This window comes from Pristiophorus japonicus, chromosome 8 (genome assembly GCF_044704955.1).
Source record: "Pristiophorus japonicus isolate sPriJap1 chromosome 8, sPriJap1.hap1, whole genome shotgun sequence".
In the NCBI taxonomy this organism is placed as follows: domain Eukaryota; kingdom Metazoa; phylum Chordata; class Chondrichthyes; family Pristiophoridae; genus Pristiophorus; species Pristiophorus japonicus.
Window position 1 is genome coordinate 99,379,984 of NC_091984.1, and position 18,468 is coordinate 99,398,451.

Consider the following 18,468-nt stretch of genomic DNA (forward strand, 5'->3'; position numbering starts at 1 on the left):
GTGGAAATAGCCTCTCTGCATCCATCTTGTTTAGCCCTCCTCATTATCTTATGTTTCAATAAGATCATCTCATTCTTAACTTCAATGTATATAGGCCATACCTACTCAACCTATCTTCATAAGTCAACCCCCTTCATCTCTGGAATCAACCTAGTGAACCTTCTGTGAACAGTGTAATGCAAGTATATCCATCCTTCCATAAATACCCTGTACAGGCTTGGGAGTTGGGGGGGAGAGGGGGCTTGGGAGTTGGGGGGGAGAGGGGGCTTGGGAGTTGGGGGGGAGAGGGGGCTTGGGAGTTGGGGGGGGGGGAGAGGGGGCTTGGGAGTTGGGGGGGGGGGGGAGAGGGGGCTTGGGAGTTGGGGGGGGGGGGAGAGGGGGCTTGGGAGTTGGGGAGAGGGGGCTTGGGAGTTGGGGGGGAGAGGGGGCTTGGGAGTTGGGGGGGGAGAGGGGGCTTGGGAGTTGGGGGGGGAGAGGGGGCTTGGGAGTTGGGGGGGGAGATGGGGCTTGGGAGTTGGGGGGGGAGATGGGGCTTGGGAGTTGGGGGGGGAGATGGGGCTTGGGAGTTGGGGGGGGAGATGGGGCTTGGGAGTTGGGGGGGGGGAGAGGGGGCTTGGGAGTTGGGGGGGAGAGGGGGCTTGGGAGTGGAGGGGGGGCTTGGGAGTTGGGGGGGGGGGAGAGGGGGCTTGGGAGTTGGGGGGGGGGGAGAGGGGGCTTGGGAGTGGGGGGGGAGAGGGGGCTTGGGAGTTGGGGGGGGGGGGAAGAGGGGGCTTGGGAGTTGGGGGGGGGGAAAGAGGGGGCTTGGGAGTGGGGGGGGGAGAGGGGGCTTGGGAGTGGGGGGGGGAGAGGGGGCTTGGGAGTGGGGGGGGGAAAGAGGGGGCTTGGGAGTGTGGGGGGGGAAAGAGGGGGCTTGGGAGTGGGGGTGGGGAAGAGGGGGCTTGGGAGTGGGGGGGGGGAAAGAGGGGGCTTTGGGGTGGGATGCGATGGGGGGGGGAGAGGGGGCTTGGGGGTGGGATGGGGGGGGGAGAGGGGGCTTGGGGGTGGGATGGGGGGGGAGAGGGGGCTTGGGGGTGGGATGGGGGGGGAGAGGGGGCTTGGGGGTGGGATGGGGGGGGGGGGAGAGGGGGCTTGGGGGTGGGATGGGGGGGGAGGGGGGGCTTGGGAGTTGGGGGGGGGGGAGGGGGGCTTGGGAGTTGGGGGGGGGGGGGAGAGGGGGCTTGGGAGTTGGGGAGAGGGGGCTTGGGAGTTGGGGGGGGAGAGAGGGGGCTTGGGAGTGGGGGGGGGAGAGAGGGGGCTTGGGAGTGGGGGGGGGGAAAGAGGGGGCTTGGGAGTGGGGGGGGGGAAAGAGGGGGCTTGGGAGTGGGGGGGGGAAAGAGGGGGCTTGGGAGTGGGGGGGGGGAAGAGGGGGCTTGGGAGTGGGGGGGGGAAAGAGGGGGCTTGGGAGTGGGGGGGGGAAAGAGGGGGCTTGGGAGTGGGGGGGGGAAAGAGTGGGCTTTGGGGTGGGGGGGAGAGGGGGCTTTGGCGTGGGATGGGGGGGAGAGGGGGCTTGGGGGGGGAGGAGAGGGGGCTTGGGGGAGAGGGGGTGGGATGGGGGGGCTTGGGGGAGAGGGGGGTGGGATGGGGGGGAGAGGGGGGAGAGGGGGCTTGGGGGTGGGATGCGATGGGGGGGGAGAGGGGGCTTGGGGGTGGGATGGGGGGGGAGAGGGGGCTTGGGGGTGGGATGGGGGGGGAGAGGGGGCTTGGGGGTGGGATGGGGGGGGAGAGGGGGCTTGGGGGTGGGATGGGGGGGGGGAGAGGGGGCTTGGGGGTGGGATGGGGGGGGAGAGGGGCTTGGGGGTGGGGTGGGGGGAGAGGGGGCTTGGGGGAGAGAGTAGAGGGGGGGCGGTGAGAGTGGGGTGGGGGAGAGGGGGGGAGTGGGGTGGGGAGGGAGGCCTTTTGGGGGGGGGGGGGAGAAGGAAGTGAGTGGCTTGGTGATGTGGGGGGGGAGGGGCTTGGGGGAGGAGGGGGTGGTGGAGAGGGGTTTGGGGGGGGGGGGAGTGGGTGGCTTGGAGGGGGGCTTGGGGAGGGTGGGGAGGGAGAGGGGGCTTGGGGAGGGGGGCTTGGGGGGGAGGGGTGGGGCTTGGGGAGGGGGGGCGTGGAGGGAAGGGGGAGAGGAGAGGGGGGCTTGGGGAGGGGTGGGGAGAGGGGGGCTTGGGGAGGGGAGGGGTGGGGGAGAGGGGAGGGGCGGGGGAGAGGATAGGGGGGCTTGGGGAGGGGTGGGGGAGAGGAGAGGGGGGCTTGGGGAGGGGGGCTTGGGGTGGGGGAGAGGGGGGCTTGGGGTGGGGGAGAGGTGGGCTTGGGGTGGGGGAGAGGGGGGCTTGGGGTGGGGGAGAGGAGAGGGGGGCTTGGGGAGGGGTGGGGGAGGGGTGGGGGAGAGGAGAGGGAGGGGTGGGGGAGAGGAGAGGGGGGCTTGGGGAGGGGTGGGGGAGAGGAGAGGGGGGCTTGGGGAGGGGTGGGGGAGAGGAGAGGGGGACGGAGAGGGGAGGGGGGCTTGGGGAGGGGTGGGGGAGAGGGGAGGGGGGCTTGGGGAGGGGTGGGGGAGAGGGAAGGGGGGCTTGGGGAGGGGTGGGGGAGAGGAGAGGGGGGCTTGGGGAGGGGTGGGGGAGAGGAGAGGGGGGCTTGGGGAGAGGAGAGGGGGGCTTGGGGAGGGGTGGGGGAGAGGAGAGGGGGGCTTGGGGAGGGGTGGGGGAGAGGAGAGGGAGGCTTGGGGAGGGGTGGGGGAGAGGAGAGGGGGCTTGGGGAGGGGTGGGGGGCTTGGGGAGGGGTGGGGGAGAGGAGAGGGGGGCTTGGGGAGGGGTGGGGGAGAGGAGAGGGGGGCTTGGGGAGGGGTGGGGGAGAGGAGAGGGGGGCTTGGGGAATGGTGGGGGAGAGGAGAGCGGGGCTTGGGGAGGGGTGGGGGAGAGGAGAGGGGGGCTTGGGGAGGGGTGGGGGAGAGGAGAGGGGGGCTTGGGGAGGGGTGGGGGAGAGGAGAGGGGGGCTTGGGGAGGGGTGGGGGAGAGGAGGGGGGGCTTGGGGAGGGGTGGGGAAGAGGAGAGGGGGGCTTGGGGAGGGGTGGGGGAGGGGGGCTTGGGGAGGGGGCTTGGGGAGGGGTGGGGGAGAGGGGGGGCTTGGGGAAGGGTGGGGGGAGGGAGGGGGGCTTGGGGACGTGTGGGGTGGGTGGGAGAGAGAGTGGGGGGGAGGGAGGCCCTTTGGGAGGGAGGGGGGCGGTGAAAGGAAGTGAGTGGCTTGGTGGTGTGGGGGGGAGAGGGGCTTGGGGGAGGGAGGGGAAGGGGAGAGGGAAGAGGGTGGCTTGGGGAGGGGTGGGGGAGAGGAGAGGGGGGCTTGGGGGAGAGGAGAGGGGGGCTTGGGGGAGAGGAGAGGGGGGGCTTGGGGAAGGGTTGGGGAGGGGAGGGGGGCTTGGGGGAAGGGTGGGGTGGGTGGAGAGGGGGCATTGGGGGTGGGGGAGAGGGGGCCCTTTGGGGGGGGGGAAAGGAAGTGAGTGGCTTGGGTGGGGAGGAGAGAGGGGGGGAAGAGGGGCTTGGGGAGGGGGGGTGGGGTAGGGGGCTTGGAGGGGTGGGGGAGAGAGGGGGCTTGGGGAGGGGTGGAGGAGAGGGGGGCTTGGGGATAGGGGGGTTGGGAAGAGAGGGGGGCTTGGAGAGGGGGGCTTGGGGAGTGGGGGGTGAATGGTGGGGGAGAGGGGGGCTTGGGGGCGAGGAGAGGGGGGCTTGGGGAAAGGTGGGGGGGAGGAGAGGGGGGCTTGGGGAAAGGTGGGGGGGGAGAGGGGGGCTTGGGGAGGGGTGGGGGAGAGGAGAGGGGGGCTTGGGGAGGGGTGGGGGAGAGGAGAGGGGGGCTTGGGGAGGGGTGGGGGAGAGGAGAGGGGGCTTGGGGAGGGGTGGGGGAGAGGAGAGGGGGCTTGGGGAGGGGTGGGGGAGAGGAGAGGGGGCTTGGGGAGGGGTGGGGGAGAGGAGAGGGGGGCTTGGGGAGGGGTGGGGGAGAGGAGAGGGGGGCTTGGGGAGGGGTGGGGGAGAGGAGAGGGGGGCTTGGGGAGGGGTGGGGGAGAGGAGAGGGGGGCTTGGGGAGGGGTGGGGGAGAGGAGAGGGGGGCTTGGGGAGGGGTGGGGGAGAGGGAGGCTTGGGGAAGGGTGGGGGGGGGGGAGAGAGATGGGGGGGTGGGGCTTGGGTGGGGGGGGGGAGAGGGGTGCTTGGGGAAGGGTGGGGGGGGAGAGGGGGGCTTGGGCTTGGGGAAGGGTGGGGGGTGCTTGGGGAAGGGTGGGAGAAGAGAGGGGGGCTTGGGGAAGGGTGGGGGGGGAAGAGGGGGGCTTGGGGAAGAGGGTGGCTTGGGGAAGGGCGGGGGGCTTGGGGAGGGAGGGGCTTGGGGAAGAGTGGGGGGAGAGAGGGGGGCTTGGGGAAGAGTGGGGGGGGAGAGGGGGGCTTGGTGGGGAGGGGGCTTGGGGGAGGGGGCTTGGGAGGGGTGGGGAGAGGAGAGGGGATTGGGGAAGGGTGGGGAGGGAGAGGGGGGATTGGGAAGGGTGGGGAGGGAGAGGGTGCTTGGGGAAGGGTGCGCGGGAGAAGGGGCTTGGGGAGGGGGGCTTGTGGGGGAGGAGAGGGAGGGTGGGGGGGGAGAGGGGGGCTTGGGGAGGGTGGGGGGAGAGGGGGGCTTGGGGGGGGAGGGAGGCTTGGGGGTGGGGTGGGGGGGGAGAGAGGGAGGCTTGGGGGGGGGGGAGGGAGGCTTTGGGGTGGGGGGGGGGAAGAGAGGGAGGCTTGGGGGGGGGGGGGGGGGAAGAGAGGGAGGCTTGGGGGGGGGGGGGGGAAGAGAGGGAGGCTGGGGGGGGGGGAGGGGAAGGGAGGCTTTGGGGGGGGGGGAAGAGAGGAGGCTTGGGGGGGGGGCTTGAGGGGGGCATGGGGGGGGGAGAGGAGGGCTTGGTGGGGGGGGAGAGGGGGCTTGGTGGGGGGGAGAGGGGGCTTGGGGGGAGGGTAAGGGAGAGGGGGGCTTGTGGAGGGAGAGGGGGCTTGGGGGGGGGGTAGGGGCTTGGGTGGGGGGGGGAGGGGCTTGGGGGGGGGGGAGGGAGGGGTGTGGGTGGGGGGAGGGTTGGGGGTAGAGGGGGGCTTGGGGAGGGGTGGGGGTGGAGAGGGGATTGAGGGAGGGGCGGGGAGAGGGGTTTGAGAGAGGGGCTGGGGGGAGAAGAGAGTGGCTTGGGGGAGGGGAGGGGCAAAAGAGAGAGGCTTGGGGGAGTGGATGGGGTGGTGAGAGGGGCTTGGGGGAGGGGAGCGTCATCAAGGCTGAGGGGAGATTGCTGAAGGACAATGGTCCAAAATGGCTGCCTAGATTTGAGCTGGCTTAGTAGGTTTTTCAAGACGTCCTGCTGGTGTAGCGCTTGTATTCTTTGGAGATTGCATATTTGTGGCGTAGATGTGGTGGTGCGATGTTTGCAAGCACTGGCAGCCAAGGCGCTGATGTCGATAAAAGCGTACTGGTGGTAATTCTCATAGTAGAATTCAACGGATTTGACATGCCGTCTTGCAAGCCATGCCAGAGAGAGGTACTCTGCTGTGGAGTTACACCAGGGCGAGTGCTACCGTACCGAGGGTTTGAGTATCTGCTTCCCATGTGGATTCGGCGAGTTCCTCGATCAAGTTGACCCTACTCTTTTTTTTAGTTTCTTCCCAAGGTTCTGAAGATGTTGTCTATATGACTGAATGTCATCAAGCATGACTCCTAAATAGGAGGGTTTTTTGGCATGGTTTATCTCTGCAATGCAAAAGCGGACTTTCAAAGCTTGGTTTGCTTGATGGATGTTGAGGTGATGGCCTATTGCAGGTTTGATCGAAGTCGCCATCGGCAGAAGTGGGGCTCCATCCATCCTCTGTAAATCACTGGTCAGGGTCAGGAAACACTCAGCAGGCCAGGCAGCATCTGTGGAGATTGAAAGAGTTAATGTTTCAAGTCTGATGATATTTCATCAGAACATAAAAATAAATGTTGCACTTGACTTGCTGGTATAAATTTGATTTACTATTTTGTTGAGTCTCCAGAATCTCAATAGTTTTACGTTGGATTCCAAGAACCCATCATCAGACTTTTGCTCATATGAGAAACCAGATTTAACAGCTGGAGATGGCTCATGGAAATAAAAGCAGCTGCAGGTTTTAATTTTGGCATACTGTGCTTCACCCACTAGGTTCATTTGGGAGTTGTCCAAACTCTGATATTGCATGTTAATTATAGAACTGGATTCACTGACCTTTTGTAAATGAAAATGTTTTGTCTTGTAGCGATTATTGGATTGACATCAAACTTGTGTTATTTGCTGCTGTCAAGATGCAGCAAGGCTGCTGTGGGAACTGAACAGTCAATTTTTTGGTGGTGAGATCTACCTCTGTTTGAAGTTACCAAGTTAAATGTAGCATAAGATGTTATTGCTGCTCTGACTTGAGTTGCTAAATATGGATTTTCTTCCGCTGCCCTCTTGAAGTGTTATCTTGGGCCTCGAAGTATGACATTAAAATGGCCACCAATTTGGATGTACTTCATTCATTCAGATAGGCCCTTCCACTTTGGGAGCTTGGATGCAATTTTAGCTGCAGTGGTGATAGTCACTTAATCCTAGGCTTGCATGATGTCAGCATGTTGCTGGAGGAGGGGCTGCTGGATCGCAGTTGGGTGGAGGAACCCTGGCTCTTTGTTTTCTTGCTGGGATTTTGTAGGCATTTGTAGTGCCTCTACTATTGCCATGGCTGACATGAGTTAACTACAGACCAGAACTAACTGGAATCTCAAGATCTGCATCGTTTGGAGCATAATGCACTTGCCCACTTCCAGAACCTCCCTCAACTAGCTTTCTCTGATTCACTGTACCATTTATTTAGTCACTTTCTGTAATTTGTGGTATAATTAAAGATCTTGCTGGGAAAATTCTGAAAGCCAACTATATTGGAGTGCTTGGTTCCCTATTGCGCAGATGGATCTAATTTAATTTTTAACTTGTGTAAGTAAGGTTCAGTTATTCGGGCAAAACCTTAAAGCAGAACAGAGTTGTAGAAGTATATTTTTCAACAGTCTCTAACTCCTTAACCTTAATGTACTTTCCATCACTTATACAGTGTGCATTATTTGTGGGGAGTTGGCTAGCTACAAAGCATCAAATTTAGTGCAGAAGTAGAGTGAAAAATCGGAGGTGGGGGATGGGAGAAAGAGCAGCAGGGAAAATCTTTCTTTGTGCAGTGGCTGCGAATAGTCTTTATATACAATATGCTTTGTATAACCATGATTCTATGTTTTTCCTCTAGGATAATATGCAAGATCATCACAATAGAAGTTCATGTCTATAGCCTTGGTGTATTTTGGGACTCCTTTTCATCGGCTGCAAGCCTGATTTTTGTCAGCACCATTGAGGCTTACCCTTACTGGACTCGTCTCGTCATTACCTGCCTACATATTGATGCATCGCCAGTTATCTTTTTCAGAATTTGCTTTTTAAAAAAAAAAACTGGATCTTGAGTGCCCAAACACTCCCAAGTGCCTTCACTTTTTGAAATTTGTTCCTTCAATATTTTTCCGGAAGTACAGCAGTATTAAGTAAGTTTTTAAAATAATATACACGTCATGTTCCTGTATGCACAGAATGTTCTAGTGAAAGCAAAGTTGATAGTGAAGTGATGTAATTGAAATGCTTTTCATGCCTTCACATTTGTAATCAGTGTAACCATTAATGCCAATTAACTGAGTTTTTTTTAAACGGCAGAACTATAGCCTTTCTGTTTGCTAGAACCTTTTCCAGAGTGAACAGTGCAGATTTTGTAGACTTGCAGTACAAAGTAGCTACTTTCTCCTGATCCATTTTCATATATAGGTGTGTATATATAAAGTTTCATTTTATATAAAATGAAATTTGTCGTCTCGGGTTTCTGGGTTTGGTACAATAGCCATCTATTCTGTTGCACTCAATCCTTTTTTTTCCATTCGAGGTAGAATTGGATGCCCCTCTTTAAAAGCATTGTCGTTGATCTCTAGTTAGGCATGTAATGGATGTTTGATTTCATATCGTAAGTACATTCTGCAAAATAAAAATGTTAATCATAAATTTTGCATGCAAAACCTTGGTACATTAGACAAACCTGTTTCTTGCAAGTACTCGATCAAAATGTAGACTTTAAAGTTTTCCATTTGAAAAATGGGGCCTTCTAAAATTGGAAACCAAATTTATAGTAAATAGCTAAATTTAGATAAAACACTTTAATGTATTATGGTTTTCTTTATGCATTAAACTGCCATTAATTGAAAATGGGTTATAGAGTACACCTGCTTATGTAAAACTAGTTGTGGTCACTTTCACTTACTGTCAAATTGAAGTTCTGGATCTGTTCTGGTGTTTGAGACTATCAAATGCTTTTCCTACATAGATTTAAACGGTTAGAGAATTAAAATTTGTGCTACCACGGACTTCAAATGTATATCTTGCCAGTATGAATGAGCCTTAGTATTTGAGTCCAAGCTATACAACATTCCATTACACAGTAGTGATTCATAAACTAGAAAATGTTTTCATGTTTCGCTGGGCCAGACAGTAATTAATCACTATGCTGTTGATGCATGCTTTAGATCAGATAAATCTGTAGAAGTTAGAATATTTAGCTTGCAGCTTTTTGTTCATTTATTGGACAATAGCAACTGCAGTATGTCTCCAGTAGCAGTTACAGCATGACAGAAATAATGCAACAAATGTACAGAGAATAACAAACTTTGATAAATATCATTGGTGCTAACAATTGAGTTTAATTATAGGTATTTTAAAGAGTGCCTGTAGTTTTTCACGAGTGGAAATGGTGAGCGGAGGGGCCATATTATTGCAGATGAATAAACTTTAATTGAAGTACCGGTAGATAATTCACTTCTCGCGGTAGTGTTCTCCCCTTGTGTCCCCAGTATGGGGTAAGAGATAATCATTTTAGAAATGAACAGTTGGTCTGTGAAGCCGATTGACAAATTTTCTTGCAATGAAGCAGCTGTTAATGGGTAACATAGTACTCCATGGTATTCTCTGATCGCTAGAGGATATGTTTTTTTAAATTGCATCTATCACTCATAATTGACACTCAATACATAAGGTTTTCAGAACACCTCTTTATTGTGAATGTCTTAAGTTCTGTTTTGTGCTCTGTTCTCTCCGTGCCCCCGGTTCTGATTTTTGGAATATTGCTGATGGTATAGTACTGCAGCACAAATTGTGGATGTGTACTGAACAATCTTTCAATAAATTGTAAAAAAAAAAGCAATTGATTTAACTTTATTTTAGCAGGTTTCTCTGTCCACAAGGGAAAGAAAAAAAAATGATTCCTAACGGGTATTTAGTTTTTGAAGATGAGAATTTCATTGAGTCATCTGTGGCCAAACTCAATGCCCTGCGAAAAAGTGGGCAGTTCTGTGATGTCAGACTCCAGGTATTCATAAATTACTGAATTTTAAACTTTGAATAATATATTTAGTAAATAGACCAACTATAGTTTGTGAAGTAATGGTGCATATATAATGTAACAAAATTGGAATTCCCTTCTGGTTGTTTTAAGTCTATATTTAGATACTGACACTTCCCTCCCATTATCTTTTTCCTTTACTTCTCCGATCAAGACATTGACTCCTTGTTTAGATGTGGTTCCACAGGTGCTATCTCTGGTACCTCATACAAGCCTGAGGCGGGGGAAGAGGTCGACGGTGGTCAGCGGGCAGGGCGGGGCGGGAGAGCGAGAGAGAGATATGTCGGCGGGGATCTGGATTCTGGAACATTTTCCAGATTCTGGATTTTCAACGCTGTACCTGTACTTGTGGTTGCTCAACAATTTGTAGTTACTGTAAATATCAAATCATAAACTTTGCAAGAATGATTGTAGTCATTTATATTAAAGAGTTGTCGTGTCTTTGAAAGATCTGTGCATTATTGAATAGAATGTGTTTTTGAAATCACTATATCCCAAGTGATTCAGTATTTTTTCCTTGTCTAATTTAAGGTCTGTGGACATGAGATGCTGGCTCATAGAGCTGTCCTTGCTTGCTGCAGTCCTTATCTATTTGAAATTTTCAACAATGATAGTGATCCCCATGGATTTTCTCATGTGAAATTTGATGATCTGAATCCAGCTGCAGTTGAAATCTTGATGAACTATGCCTACACTGCACAGTAAGTCTTGTCCATATGAAATTACAGTTCATATGTTCTTCAAAATAGGACTGATCGGATCATGGACTCAGTTCCACTTCCCTGCCTGCTCCCCATAACCCCTTGTAAAAAGGTTTTAAAAAAAAAAAATGGCCCTCTGAATCCACCCCAATAATTCCAGTTTGTAATGCACACCTCACTCAAGAATAAAATGAACAGGTACGTAAGTAGGTTCTGCAACACGTGAGAAGGAGGTTTGAATTAACTTTTGCAATCTTTAGAAACCCTGGCTTATAACTGGTCTTCCAGGGTAGATTCTTGTGACTGCTGTGTCCAGCAAAGTGCTGCAGTACAGTGGGACCTGGGGGTCCTGGCACATGAAACACAAAAAGATAGTATGCAGGTACAGCAAGTGATCAGGAAGGCCAATGGAATCTTCCCTGTATTTATACTCCATCCCCTTTGCAATAAAGGGGAAGTCTTGCTACAATTATACAGGGTATTGGTGAGGCCACATCTGGAATACTGTGTACAGTTTTGATTTCCATATTTAAGAAAGGATAGACTTGTTTTGGAGGAGTTCAGAGAAGGTTCACCAGGTTGATTCCGGAGATGAGGAAAGGTTGAGTAGGTTGGGCCTCTACTCATTGGAGTTCGGAAGAATGAGAGGCGATCTTATCGAAACATATAAGATTATGAGGGGGCTTGACGAGGTGGATGCAGAGAGGATGTTTCCATTGATAGGGGAGACTAGAACTAGAGAGCATAATCTTAGAATAAGGGGCTGCCTGTTTAAAACTGAGATGACAAGGAATTTCTTATGTGCATAAGAACATAAGAAATAGGGACAGGAGTAGGCTATATGGCCCCTCGCACCTGCTCTGATCATGGACTCAGCTCCACTTTCCTGCCTGCTCCCCATAACCCCTTATCGTTTAAGAAACTGTCTTTCTGTCTTAAATTTATTCAATGTCCCAGCTTCCACAGCTCTCTGAGGCAATGAATTCCACAGATTTACAACCCTCAGAGGAAATTTCTCCTCATCTCTGTTTTAAATGGGCAGCCCCTTATTCTAAGATCATGCCTTCTAGTTCTAGTCTCCATCAGTGGAAACATCCTCTGTGCATCCACCTTGTTAAGCCCTCTCAATCTTATACGTTTCGATAAGATCACCCCTCATTCTTCTGAACTCCAATGAGTAGAGGCCCAACCTACTCAACCTTTCATCATAAGTCAACCCACTCATCTCCAGAATCAACCTAGTGAAACTTCTATGGACTGCCTCCAAAGCAAGTATATCCTTTCGTAAAGATGGAAACCAAAACTGCACACAGTATTCCAGGTGTGGCTTCGCCAATACCCTGTGTAGCTGAAGCAAGACTTCCCTGCTTTTATACTCCATCCCCTTTGCAATAAAGGCCAAGATTCTATTGGCCTTCCTGATCACTTGCTGTAACTGCATACTATCCTTTTTGTGTTCCACGCAGAAGTAACCCCAGGTCCTGCTGTACTGCAGCACTTTGCAATCTTTCTCCATTTAAATAATAACTTTCTCTTTTTTTTTTCTGCCAAAGTGCATGACCTCACACTTTCTAACATTATACTCCATCTACCAAATTTTTACCCACTCCTGTAGCCTGTCTATGTCCTTGCAGATTTTTTGTCATCCTCACACATTGCTTTTCCTCCCATCTTTGTATCATCAGCATACTTGGCTACGTTACACTCAGTCCCTTCTTCCAAGTCGTGAATATAGATTGTAAATAGTTGGGGTCCCAGCACTGATCCCTGCGGCACCTCACTAATTACTGGCTGCCAACCAGAGAATGAACCATTTATCCTGACTGTTCTATTAGTTAGCCAATCCTCTATCCATGCTAATTACCCTCAACCCCATGAACTTTTATCTTGTGCAGTAACATTTTATGTGTCACCTTGTTAAATGCCTTCTGGAAGTCCAAATACACCACACTGGTTTCCCTTTATCCACCCTGTTCATTACATCCTCAAAGAATTCTAGCAAATTTGTCAAACATGACTTCCCTTTCATAAATCCATGCTGACTGCCTGACCGAATTTTGCTTTTCCAAATGTCCTGCTACTGCTTCTTTAATAATGGGCTCCAACATTTTCCCAACCAAGGGTGTTAGGCTAACTGTTCTATAGTTTCCTGCTTTTGTCTGCCTCCTTTTTTAAATAGGGGTGTTACATTTGTAGTTTTCTGCTGGGACCTCTCCAGAATCCAGGAAATTTTGGTAAATTACAACCAATGCATCCACTAGCCCTGCTGCTTCTTCAAGACCCTAGGATGCAAATCATCAGGTCCAGGGAATTTATCTGCTTTTAGTCCCATTATCTTAAACTGAGTACCACCTCCTTAGTGATTATGTTAAGTTCCCCCTTCTCCCCCCTCTTCCCCCCCCCCCCCCCCAAATAGCCCCTTGACTCCACTGTTGGAATATTGTTAGTGTCCTCTACTGTAAAGACTGATACAAAATATTTGTTCAGAATTTCTGCCATCTCCATGTTCCTCGTTACTAATTCTCTGGTCTCATCCTCGAGGGGACCAACATTTACTTAGGCCACTCTTTTCCTTTGTATATACCATTAGAAACTCTTGCTATCTGTTTTTATATCTTGTGCTAGTTTGCTTTCATAGTCTTATCTTCCCTTTCTTAATCATTTTTTTAGTCCTTCTTTGCTGGCATTTAAAAGCTTCCCAGTCTTCTGTCCTCCCATTCGTTTTGGCCAGCATGTTGGATAGAGGTGTACCAATGGATGTGGTGTATTTCGATTTCCAAAAGGCATTCGATAAGGTGCCACACAAAAGGTTACTGCAGAAGATAAAGGTACGCGGAGTCAGAGGAAATGTATTAGCATGGATCGAGAATTGGCTGGTTAACAGAAAGCAGAGAGTCGGGATAAATGGGTCCTTTTCGGGTTGGAAATCGATGGTTAGTGGTGTGCCACAGGGATCGGTGCTGGGACCACAACTGTTTACAATATACATAGATGACCTGGAAGAGTGGACAGAGTGTAGTGTAACAAAATTTGCAGATGACACAAAGAGGCTGCAAAGAGATTTAGATAGGTTAAGCGAATGGGCTAAGGTTTGGCAGATGGAATACAATGTTGGAAAATGTGAGGTCATCCACCTTGGGGAAAAAAAACAGTAAAAGGGAATATTATTTGAATGGGGAGAAATTACAACATGCTGCAGTGCAGAGGGACCTGGGGGTCCTTGTGAAACTCTTTTTGGAGTTTATCTGAAAAACATAAAACATTAAACCGTGCCACCCGACCTGGAATCCCAAAAAGTTAGTTTGCAGGTGCAGCAGGTAATCAGGAAGGCGAATGGAATGTTGGCCTTCATTGCGAGAGGGATGGAGTACAAAAGCAGGGAGGTCCTGCTGCAACTGTACAGGGTATTGGTGATGTCTCACCTGAAGTACTGTGTGCAGTTTTGGTCACCTTACTTAAGGAAGGATATACTAGCTTTGGAAGGGGTACAGACACGATTCATTAGGCTGATTCTGGATATGAGGGGGTTACCTTATGATAGATTGAGTAGACTGGGTCTTTACTCGTTGGAGTTCAGAAAGATGAGGGGTGATCTTATAGAAACATTTAAAATAATGAAGGGGATAGACAGGATAGAGGCAGAGGTGTTGTTTCCACTGGTCGGGGAGACTAGAACGAGGGGGCACAGCCTCAAAATACGGGGAAGCCAATTTAAAACCGAGTTGAGAAGGAATTTCTTCTCCCAGAGGGTTGTGAATCTGTGGAATTCTTTGCCCAAGGAAGCAGTTCAGGCTAGCTCATTGAATATATTCAAATCACAGATAGATAGATTTTTAACCAATAAGGGAATTAAGGGTTATGGGGAGTGGGCAGGTAAGTGGAGCTGAGTCCACGGCCAGATCAGCCGTGATCTTGTTGGGTGGTGGAGCAGGCTCGAGGGGCTAGATGGCCTACTCCTGTTCCTAAATCTTATGTTCTTATGTTCCTATTTAATGTTGAGGAAGTCCAGAACCAGGGGTCACAGTCTAAGGATAAGGGGTAAGCCATTTAGGACCGAGATGAGGAGAAACCTCTTCACCCAGAGAGCGGTGAACCTGTGGAATTCTCTACCACGGAAAGTTGTTGAGGCCAATTCACTAAATATATTCAAAAAGGAGTTAGATGTAGTCCTTGCTACTAGGGGGATCAAGGGGTATGGCGAGAAAGCAGGAATGGAGTACTGAAGTTGCATGTTCAGCCATGAACTCATTGAATGGCGGTGCAGGCTCGAAGGGCCGAATGGCCTGCTCCTGCACCTCATTTCTATGTTTCTTTTTAATTGGATACCGTCCTTTGTTTCTTTAGTTAGCCATGGACGGCTATCTTCTCTTACACCCTTTCTTTCCTTTCCTGGAATATATTTTCCTTGTGAAATATATCAAATGTATGCCACTGTTCATCAACTGCCCTACACTTTAATCTATTTTCCCAGTCCACTTTAGCCAACTCTGCCCTCACCTTTGTAGTCTCCTTTTATTTAAGCTTAGTATGCTGGTTAGAGATCCAATTTTCTCACCCTCCATCTGAATTTGTAATTCAATCATGCTATGATGACTCATTCCAAGGAGATCCTTTACTAGAAGATTGTTTATTAATCCTGTCTCATTACACAGGACCAGATCTAAGATAGCCTGCCCCCAGGTTGGTTCTGTTACATACTGCCCAAGGAACCCATCCCTTATGCACTCTGGGAACTCCTCCTTGAGGCTACCCAGACCAATTTGATTGGACAAATCCATATGGAGGTTAAAATCACCCATTATTATTGCTGTTCCCTTTTTACAAGCCCCCCACTATTTCCTGGTTTATGCTCCAACCAACAGATTGGCTACTGTTAGGGGGCCTATAGACTACGCCCATCCGTGACTTTTTTCCCTTATTACTCCTTATCTCCACTCAAACTGTTTCAACATTCTTATCATTTGAGCCAATATCATTTCTCACTATTGCAGTGATTCCATCCTTTAGCAATAGAGCTAACCCACCTCCTTTTCTGTCTGTCCTTTCTGGATTGTCAAATACCCCTGAATATTTAATTCATGGTCACCTTGCAACCACGTCTCCTAATTGCTATCCGATCATACCCATTTGTCTCAATTTGTGCCATCAACTCATGTATTTTGTTACAAATGCTATGTTTTTTTTAAACCCTTTTTTTCCCTGCTAGTTTCCCCTCTCTCCTTCAAACTTTTTTTCTTTTTAATTTCAGCTTTACTCCCCTCCCTACTGAATCTATTTTCAGGTTCCCATACCCCTGCCAAGCTAGTTTAAACCCTCCCCAACAGCACTAGCAGGCCCCACTGCGAGGATATTGGTCCTGGCTTTGTTAAGGTGCCATGGAGGGTTGTAAATCTGGAATTCGCTGCCTCAGAGCTGTAGAAGCTGGGTCATTGAGCCCGAGATAGACAGTTTCTTAACCGATGAGGGGTTATGGGGAGCGGGCAGTGAAGTGGACCCAAGTCCATGATCGTATTAAATGGCGGAGCAGGCTTGAGGGGCCATATGGCCTACTCTGCTCCTTGTTCTTGTGTAACTAGTCACTAGTTGAAATTATAAATTGCTGCAGTCTCGGAGGACTTTTGTTTTTTGCCACAATTTTGCAACTTAGTTGTGAATAGATGGTTCATGAGTAGCCTTTCTTGGTTGAACATAAGAATTAGGAACAGGAGTAGGCCATCTAGCCCCTCGAGCCTGCTCCACCACCCAACAAGATCATGGCTGATCTGGCCGTGGACTCCGCTCCACTTACCCGCCTGCTCCCTATAACCCTTAATTCCCTTATTGGTTAAAAATCTATATCTGTGATTTGAATACATTCAATGAGCTAGCCTCAGCTGCTTCCTTGGGCAGAGAATTCCACAGATTCACAACCCTCTGGGAGAAGAAATTCCTTCTCAACTCGGTTTTAAATTGGCTCCCCTGTATTTTGAGGCTGTGCCCCCTAGTTCTAGTCTCCCCGACCAGTGGAAACAACCTCTCTGCCTCTATCTTGTCTATCCCTTTCATTATTTTAAATGTTTCTATAAGATCACCCCTCATCCTTCTGAACTCCAATGAGTAAAGACCCAGTCTACTCAATCTATCATTATAAGGTAACCCCCCTCATCTCCAGAATCAGCCTAATGAATTGTCTCTGTACCCCCTCCAAAGCTAGTATATCCTTCCTTAAGTAAGTGACCAAAACTGCACGCAGTACTCCAGGTGCGGCCTCACCAATACCCTGTACAGTTGCAGCAGGACCTCCCTGCTTTTGTACTCCATCCCTCTTGCAATGAAGGCCAACATTCCATTCGCCTTTCTGATTACCTGCTGCACCTGCAAACTAACTTTTTGGGATTCATGCACAAGGACCCCCAGGTCCATCTGCATCTCAGCATGTTGTAATTTCTCCCCATTCAAATAATATTCCCTTTTAATGTTTTTTTTTCCCAAGGTGGATGACCTCACATTTTCCGACATTGTATTCCATCTGCCAAACCTTAGCCCATTCGCTTAACCTATCTAAATCTCTTTGCAGCCTCTTTGTGTCCTCTACACAACCTGCTTTCCCACTAATCTTTGTCATCTGCAAATTTTGTTACACTACACTCTGTCCCCTCTTCCAGGTCATCTATGTATATTGTAAACGGTTGTGATCCCAGCACCGATCCCTGTGGCACCCCACTAACCACCAATTTCCAACCTGAAAAAGACTCATTTATCCAGACTCTCCTTTCTGTTAGCCAATTCTCAATACATTTCCTCTGACTCCACATACCTTTACCTTCTGCAGTAATCTTTTGTGTGGCACCTTATAGAATGCCTTTTGGAAATCTAAATACACCACATCTATCGGTACACCTCTATCCACCATGCTCTTTATATTCTCAAAGAATTCCAGTAAATTAGTTAAACATGATGTCCCCTTCATGAATCCATGTTGCGTCTGCTTGATTGCACTAATCCTATCTAGATGTCCCGCTATTTCTTCCTTAATGATAGCTTCAAGCATTTTCCCCACTACAGATGTTAAACTAACCGGTCAAAGTTACCTGCCTTTTGTCTGCCCCCTTTTTTAAACAGATGTGTTACATTAGCTGCTTTCCAATCTGCTGGTACCTCCCCAGAGTCCAGAGAATTTTGGTAGATTATAATGAATGCATCTGCTATAACTTCCGCCATCTCTTTTAATACCCTGGGATGCATTTCATCAGGACCAGGGGACTTGTCCACCTCGACTCCCATTAGCCTGTCCAGCACTACCCGGCTAGTGATGGTGATTATCTCAAGGTCCTCCCTTCCCACATTCCCGTGACCAGCAATTTTTGGCATGGTTTTTGTGTCTTCCACTGTGAAGACCGAAGCAAAATAATTGTTTTAAGGTCTCAGCCATTTCCACATTTCCCGTTATTAAATCCCCCATCTCATCTTCTAAGGGACCAACATTTACTTTAGTCACTCTTTTCCGTTTTACATATCGGTAAAAGCTTTTACTATCTGTTTTTATGTTTTGCGCAAATTTACTTTCATAATCTATCTTTCCTTTCTTTATTGCTTTCTGAGTCATTCTTTGCTGTCGTTTAAAATGTTCCCAATCTTCTAGTTTCCCACTAACCTTGGCCACCTTCTACGCATTGGTTTTTAATTTGATACTCCCCATTATTTCCTTGGTTATCCACAGCTGATTATCCCTTCTCTTACCGCCCTTTTTCACTGGAATATATTTTTGTTGAGCACTATGAAAGGGCTCCTTAAAAGTCCTCCACTGTTCCTCAATTGTGCCACCGTTTAGTCTGTTTCCAGTCTACTTTAGCCAACTCTGCCCTCATCCCACTGTAGTCCCCTTTGTTTAAGCATAGTACGCTCGTTTCTGACACAACTTCCTCACCCTCAATCTGTATTACAAATTCAACCATACTGTGATCACTCATTCCAAGAGGATCTTTTACTAGGAGATCGTTTATTATTCCTGTCTCATTACACAGGACCAGATCTAAGATAGCTTGCTCCCTTGTAAGTTCTGTAACATACTGTTCTAAGAAACAATCCTGTATGCATTCTATGAATTCCTCCTCAAGGCTACCCCGTGCGATTTGATTTGACCAATCGATATGTAGGTTAAAATCCCCCATGATTACTGCTGTTCCTTTTTCACATGCCTCCATTATTCCCTTGATTATTGCCCGTCCCACCATGAAGTTATTATTTGGGGGCCTATAAACTACGCCCACCAGTGACTTTTTTCCCTTACTATCTCTAAT

The 18,468-nt window shown here is 50.2% G+C and overlaps 1 protein-coding gene across 9 annotated transcripts in view; it reads left to right on the forward strand.

The window, feature by feature from the left end:
- Positions 1-18,468, forward strand: part of ivns1abpa (influenza virus NS1A binding protein a) — a 57,254-nt gene that overhangs the window by 26,532 nt on the left and 12,254 nt on the right. For 3 of the 9 annotated variants that reach the window (XM_070887158.1, XM_070887156.1, XM_070887159.1), the window contains 4 exons: positions 7,305-7,593; positions 7,983-8,060; positions 9,311-9,455; positions 10,020-10,189. In XM_070887158.1, coding sequence (XP_070743259.1) covers positions 8,044-8,060; positions 9,311-9,455; positions 10,020-10,189 — 332 coding nt within the window. In that variant the 5' untranslated portion in view covers positions 7,305-7,593; positions 7,983-8,043. The remainder of the gene's footprint in view (positions 1-7,304; positions 7,594-7,982; positions 8,061-9,310; positions 9,456-10,019; positions 10,190-18,468) is intronic. The other 6 variants (XM_070887160.1, XM_070887157.1, XM_070887161.1 and 3 more) reach the window with 6 other exon arrangements.